This window comes from Geospiza fortis, unplaced genomic scaffold (assembly GCF_000277835.1).
Source record: "Geospiza fortis unplaced genomic scaffold, GeoFor_1.0 scaffold392, whole genome shotgun sequence".
In the NCBI taxonomy this organism is placed as follows: domain Eukaryota; kingdom Metazoa; phylum Chordata; class Aves; order Passeriformes; family Thraupidae; genus Geospiza; species Geospiza fortis.
The window spans coordinates 214,106-221,423 of NW_005054541.1; the positions used below are offsets into that span (position 1 = coordinate 214,106).

At 44.2% G+C, this 7,318-nt stretch overlaps 1 protein-coding gene across 1 annotated transcript in view; it reads right to left on the reverse strand.

Annotated features, from left to right (window-relative positions):
* The window catches only part of PKNOX2 (PBX/knotted 1 homeobox 2), a 48,743-nt gene that overhangs the window by 14,023 nt on the left and 27,402 nt on the right, over positions 1-7,318 (reverse strand). Inside the window, exons 7-8 of the mRNA XM_031063890.1 lie at positions 3,639-3,810; positions 275-463 (exon numbers count right to left, since the gene is read on the reverse strand). Of these exons, the coding sequence (XP_030919750.1) occupies positions 275-463; positions 3,639-3,810 (361 nt within the window). The remainder of the gene's footprint in view (positions 1-274; positions 464-3,638; positions 3,811-7,318) is intronic.

The following is a 7,318-nucleotide window of genomic DNA, read 5'->3' on the forward strand; positions in this document are numbered from 1 at the left end:
GGAGCCTCTTGCAGAGCCACAAACACTGGGGCTGCAGCTCTGCCAACACATGCAAAAAAGGACTTTAAAAATTAAAAAAAAAAAGGAAAAGTCACCACACAATCATTTATTGCATTCTATGAGCAAGGCACAGGATATTTTTTAATTCTTGGGGATGGACTGATGACTTTTCAAGAGGCCACAGCTCTTGTAGAGCAAGCCTGAAACCTTGTTGGCAACTCCCCGTGGGCCAAAGTGCAACAATGGTTACTGGAGAGGAATTTTAAGGCATTACCTGGGGGTGGAGGCTGATGGAGGAGGGGCTGGGGGAGTAGGGCCCCCCCAGGTCGTTCCTGAGTAGGTTGTCACTGTGCATCTTGGTTTTGAGGCAGGTGATGTAACGGTTGCAGAAGTCCTTGCACAACTCATTGACCTTCTCCAGCTCCAGGAGGTGGATGCGCAGCACCTGGATGGCCTTCACCATCTGCACAAGGGCACAGAGTTAAAATCAATATTCTCCCCCAAAATCTAAGGTAGAACTGATCCCCTACAGCAGAATGAAATTCATTTCCTTTCTCAACACACACAAGAAATGAATATTCTTGCCCAAAACCCATCCCAGAGCCCATCCCTCTGCATATCTGCACTCCTTTTCCTTGCCCATCAATCAGATGAGATCCAAGAGGAAAAAATTCACCAAATTCACCACTGCCTTCATGGGAATTGCTCCCCATGCCCCAGAAAAAGAGTACAAGCCAATCTCCTCGTTGTTGAAAAGTGTTTGGTTATTCTCTGGAGGCCACTTCTTCTAACAAGATTACGGGGCTGCAGCTCAGCCGTGAGCTGTTGCTGGTGCAAAGCCTGGGCCTCATTAAAACGTACCCCATAAACCTTAAAAAATTTACACATAAAACATTCCTCTCGCCGAGCTGAAACCTTAAGTTTTACAGCCGCTGTTTGAAATCTTGCATAATATATAAAATTTCAGCTATTCACTCCGGGGCAATAAATCCGGTTTTATGTAACAAAGCGTCTTTGCATTTCAAAGAGTGTTTTTAACTTGCAAATTTTAGTGGTCATCTTTACAAACTGCAAGTTGCCATGGTTGGGAAACACCCTGAAAAATCCAGGGCCAAACTCCAGTGGCAGCTCCACAACAGGGAAAGTGAATTTTTGGTTGGTGGGGATGATAGGTTGAGGCTGGAAAAATCTTTTATTTAGCTTCCTTTTTTGCTTTTTTCTTTTTTTTTTCTTTTTTTTTTTTCCCTCCTCAGCAGTTGACACAGGCACAGCACAAGGTGGAGGTGTCGTGCCCAGGATTTCCGCATCCTCCCAGGGCTCGCCGGCCATGAAAGTCAATATTCAAGGGCAAAGGCAAGAAGACCTGACACATATATGTAAAAAAATAAATCTCTCAATTATCTCAGCTCATTTGCTTAGGGTCTCATTTTATGTCCCTGCTCCGCTGCGTCGTATATCTGTCCGGATAAAGAGTTACAGTCCGACGGCGTACGTGCGCGGGGTTGTAAAAAATACAGATGCTGAATTAATTGACTGTGTGGCACTCGGCAGCTGATTGAGTTGATAATGGTGAGATCTGACCTTTTTCTAATTTCTAATTATGTGCATCTTGGCAGCGAGGAATACATGACTCTTATTCTAATGATAGCTAATGCCACTGGCCTTTTCAGCCCTGCTGTGCCATCACCAGTTTCTGGCAAATGGGTGGCGTTAAAAAAAAAAAGGGAAAACAATGCCCAAAAAATAACAACAACCAAAACAAGGACAATGTAAATAGAGGAAAAGTGTCAGCTCAAGAGCAGGTTGTAATGTTGAGTTTTGAGCACTGCAAGTCTTTTTAACCCAAAATTCCCTCCCACCAACAGGAATGTGCTTCTCCAGCATCACATCAACCATGTCCTGTCTTGATGCAGGTTACCCACACTGAGGTGCATGGCTCCTCCTTTTTTGGTGGAGTTCTGGGCATTGGATAGAAAATATACACCCAGCTATGTACTAGAACCAGGGCAAACCCAGATAAACAGAGATAGAGATATATAGAAAGACATAGCAACAGATATAGAAATTGATGAATATGAATGTATCAAGTGCTGTAAGGTCATACATGGGATCAGTGGGATCAATCCAACTGCCCATGGCCTTGGCACCCAGAGTTGCTTCAGAATATGCCTAAAAACCATGACTGGTGTGATGTGGGGGTTTTTTGAGAAACCACACAAAACCCGAAAATAGCCAGTGTGGATACATTTCCTGCACTATTTGCTGGTGATGTTTCATCTTTATATGTACAGAAATAGGTTTTACTTTCCCAAAATTTTAGATTCTTTTTCCTTCATCTGGCTCCATTTCTCTCCCCTGATGGACCCTTACACCCATTTTTATGCAATTTAATGCAATGGGGGTTTGTTGGTGCACCTCAGCATTTGTTTAGTCCAAAAACTGAAATAACCCCAAACATTGTTTAGGTTATCAGTTACTGGGTTCTTGTGAGTTTGGTTTTTTTTTTTTTGATTGCTTGTCCCAGAGCAATATGCAAAAGGGGGGCTTTGCCTGGACTGCAAGTTTTTTGGAGGGCATTCACAGACTTTTAGTTTAGGGATGTTAAAAAACTCTTCTCCGTAAGTTGAATTGTGTACAAACATGTGGGACTTTACTTCATCTTGAAATCCTCTCTTGCTTTAAAAAAAAAAAACAGTTCTTGCATCAGGATGAGTTTTGCTAGTTCTTCCCTTTGTGATATGTGATCATGCAAAATCACCTCCTTGATACCTGCAATACTTGGAAAAAGGAGCCTGTGAATTGCCTGATTTTGCTTCTTTTTTGGGATGGAAATCCCTCTGCTACAAGTCCATGGGGACACATAACCCCTCAGGGGAGGTGTTTTGCTGTTTGCATCATCAGAGGTGTGCAGAATTCCCTCTCAGACCTTGAAAACCTGCTTGTGGAGCATCAGGATGGTGCCACAAACTTGTCTAGCCACATGTTTGCCATGGAGACCATGTGTGGATGCTTTTCTGGACAAAATAACAGGATTTGGGGATATTTCCTGAGGTCCACACAAGAGAAATCCAAAGCAGAGTCTTCGGAGGCACCATCCTGCAGCAATGGATGCAGTAGGAAATTTGAGTTGATGCAGCAGGGAATCCACCAGAACAAGTCCAAGCATTCCAAACCATTGTGATCCATGGCCTTTTCCACAACTTTTTCAGTAAAGTTATCATTCTGCCCTGCTCCTAGGACATGAGCTGGCCATGACACTTCAAACCAGACGGTGCCAGACGAGCATGCTGACACTTCTGCACGTGGCACTGAGGAGCAGTAATTCCTACAGAGACTGCAAGTTTTGGGGCACAAACCAACCAGCAACCTCAGCTGTTTTCAGGAAGCTCGTTGACCCCATGGAGGTTGTGCAGGACAATGAGCCAAAAGGGGGCAGAGGGGTTGTTCTTACAGGGGATCTTCTGGAAAATATCTCAGAGAAGGTCCTGGAGAAGGTCTCAAAAGGTCTGTGGAAAACTGTGCCAAGATGACCAGCACTAGAGAGCCCAGAGACATGGTGGTAGATCTTCATTTGTTCCTCACCCCCTACCTTTTCAACACCCCCCAGAAATCATCAGCCAAGACCCAGCTGCCTATACCAGGTTGTCCAGCTCGGGGTCGTCGCTGAAGAAGGGCTTGTGTTCCTGCTCCTGCTGGTGGACAAAGTTCTCAATGTCGACATCGAAGCTGGCTGAGGTGATGCACTCCGAGCCCTGCGTGGCCTGCTCACACTTCTCAAAGAGCAGCGTCAGCAGCGGGAACAGAGGGTGCCTGCAGAGGACAAAGGAGAGCACCCATAACTCCCACTGTTTTGGGTCCCATGTCCATCTTTACCCATCCATCCATCCATCCATCCATCCATCCATCCATCCATCCATCCATCCATCCATCCATCCATCCATCCATCCATCCATCCATCCATCCATCCATCCATCCATCCATCCATCCATCCATCCATCCATCCATCCATCCATCCATCCATCCATCCACTCCCAGTCTGTAAGAACCTGGTGGTGCAAACCTCACTCCCAAGTCACACTGGAAGTGGTCCCTCTAGATCTCTTTCAACAACAACAAAAAAAAAGCTTAAAAATTGTAAAATTCACTATCTCCTCCATCAGGTTTGTTCCAATGTTTTCCATCACTGCACCAAAGTCATCATTTCCTAAATAGGCAAAAAGGCTGTCTTGGACATAGCCAAGATGTCCTAGAGCCATCTGCTGTCCAAGTGGCTTTTCCTTTCAAGGATGGACATCAGCACCTGCTCATGGATGGTAATATTTCACCTCAAAATGTCTCTTTTGGTTGGAGATGATGGATGGGGAATTTTATCTGCCTGCAGCATCCTATGGACCAACCTTGTTATGGGTTGCTCCTCCACCAAGAGGTCTCTTTGCACCTCTGACAAGTCCACAAAGATGGGTCAAATACCACTTTTTTCTTACCATGAGATGATCTTGAAAAAAAGATTTATAGTTCTTGAAATCCAAATCTCTCCAATGATGATGCAATATAAAATGCAAATACACAAACAGCACCAAAGCACATGGACGATACAGGGGTGAAGACCACGGCTCAGGACAAGCCTCAATGAGCCCCTCCAGCTGTGCAAATTCAAATCAAAAATGTTTTATGGAGTCTTTCCAGGCAGAAATGCAAAATGCTCCTGCAGGAATGGCCTCCCACAGCACTCCAGTTATCCGAGCACAATGGGATTGGCTCCACCATTTTATCTCCCAAAGATGGCCCAAAAGATGATTATGAATCACCTCCTGACAGCCTCTTTGAGCCGGAGTCAGGCGAAGGGGTTAAACCCCTTGGCTAAGTCTTCATTTGCAGCCGCTAATACCACAGCATATTATAGTTTAATCTGTCCTGATCCTGGTTTAATGCAAGATTCACCGAGGCTGGAGCAGAGAGTGGCGAGGGGGGGAAATCATTTCATAATTTCAGTCGCCCCGCTGGAGCTTAGCCAAGGGATATGAAAGGCAAATTCCAGGCGGAAAGTTGAATTATTGGGACTTATGAACGGTGGCACCGCAGCAGGTGCCTGCTGCCATTTCCAGAGCTGCTCCAACAATTAGGAGCAGAGGTGTGGAATTACCCCAAGGATGGGGGTGTGGGGAGGGGAAAAGGGGGTTGCAGCCCCTGAGCAATTTGAGCCCCTTTTCTTTGAGGGGTTGCATTAAGGCCAGCATCACCCCGTGCTCCTCAGTATTGACAATGGGGGCAGTGCTGCTCTGGGCCCCCAGGAAGGTTTGGGGCTGGCCAAAAGGAGGGAGTAGGAGGAGGAAGGAACATGGCTGAGAGGAGAATGGTTTGCTTTTCAGCTGAAAATAAAATGGAATAAAAAATTTAAAACCTAAGATAAAATAAAAATGAAAAAACCAAAGTGGAATCCAATCCTATCAAATCCATCAATAAATAAAAGCGAAATTAAATGAAACAAAGCAATAAAATAAACAACAAACAAAATAAAATAACATTTAAAAATTAAAAATTAAAATATTTATATTTAAAAAAACCAAAAACAAACACAAGGGGAAATCAGGGGGCCAAGACCCCTAGGGATGGGTTAAAGGAGGGCACCAAGGAGGGCAGTCTTGAGGAGTGCTGGAATCTGGGGGTTTGCCATGAACTTTATGCCAAAATATTGTGGAATTTGGGTGGGGTTTTTTTTCATTTTTGCAGGGGAAAAAACCAACCCAAACCATGCTTTCTCCATTTCCAGCCTTTCCATGCTCACACCATGCAAAGGAAAGGACAGCCTACCACGTCAGATGGAGGTTGTGGCATAAAAATTGAGAGCTGGAGCCCCTCTTTGCCATGAAATTTGCAGTGGGGGGAATAGATGGATATCCAGGATGCACAGAGGAATCAGGAGGATTTTGCCCAGTGTGAGTGTTACAGAGTTGGAAAACCACCCCTATGGCACAAAGGAGAATTTTGGGGTAGAAAAATCTGCTTTTGCTGATTTCAGTTTTGGAAAAAAAAAAAATTAGTTTGTTTAGTTGGGGTTTTTTTTCTGCCAGGGAATCCTCCAAATGAAAGGGCTGAACCAGCCCTGACATTTTCCTGCAGGAGAGAGGTCGTTTGCAGCCACTAATAAAAAGGATTCGACACGGGCTAATAAAGAGGAATGAATTCCTCTAATGGCCTAATTTCCCACCTTCAGCCGAGCCAGCAGCACAGCGGGCACGTCACAACAGGAATTTTATTTTTTTCATCCCTTTTCCCCTAAAAAAACCTCAAACAACCCAAAACAAAACAACAAAACAAAAAACCCAAACTACAAAAAATAACCCCACAAAAAGCTCCCCATCAAAATTAATGCAAAGAAATCCATTTGGAAAAATCCAATTTGTGGTGCTCGGGTGATTTAAGCATCATTTCCCTTCAGGAGCACCATCTTCTGTGGTCCAAAATCCATTGGGAAGTCCCAGCCCCATTGTTGCATAAAGTCAAGAAAACACTTTAGCTGGGAGAAAATTGCAGCTGAGAAGTGGCACTGCTGGACCAGTCCCTGCCAAGCTGCTCCCACACCAACAAGGGTTGGGAAGGATTTATTTTTTCCTCTTTTTTCTATTTTTTTTAACGGGTGATAAAGCTCCTGCTAGGGCATAAAACCCGGCAGGGTGACTTGTCCATGGGTTTTTATATTTCCCATCACATTTTCCCAGCAATTTCCCTCCAGCTTGATCGACTGATGCTCACAGCCAATGCCTTCTGCCTTGGTGCAATTATTGAAAATTAACAAAAATCCATTGTTTTGGGTGGAGGGAAATGGACCTAGGAGAGATAAGAAAAATCCTTGTGTGCTTTTGATATCTAATGACATACACACCATCCATTTGAACCAGTGGATAGGGAGACATTCAGCAAAAAAAGGTTAATTTTATGTGTATATACATAATGTTTTGCATAAATATATAGTAGGATATATTTGTTTTATATAAAAATATAACTGTGGGATTGTTTTGGCTAGTAGCCAAAATCAAGCGTCCAGGTTTGGGCAATAAGCGCACACGTGGAACTGGACAACAACTTCCCCCCAGTTTTCTGGGGGCAATATCTCCCACAAGGTGTTTTTTCCATGTCTTTGACCTTCCAATTAAGGCTGTGAAAACTCCAGGGTGGGTTGGGGTTTGTTTTCTTCCCTTTATCCCACAAATGCTCCAGAACTCCACAAGGAAGGGCAAAAAAAAGTATTTTTGTCCTCAAATGGCTTCTTTTGCTTTGAGGAAATTATTTCCATCACTGGAAGACCTGCAGTGAATAA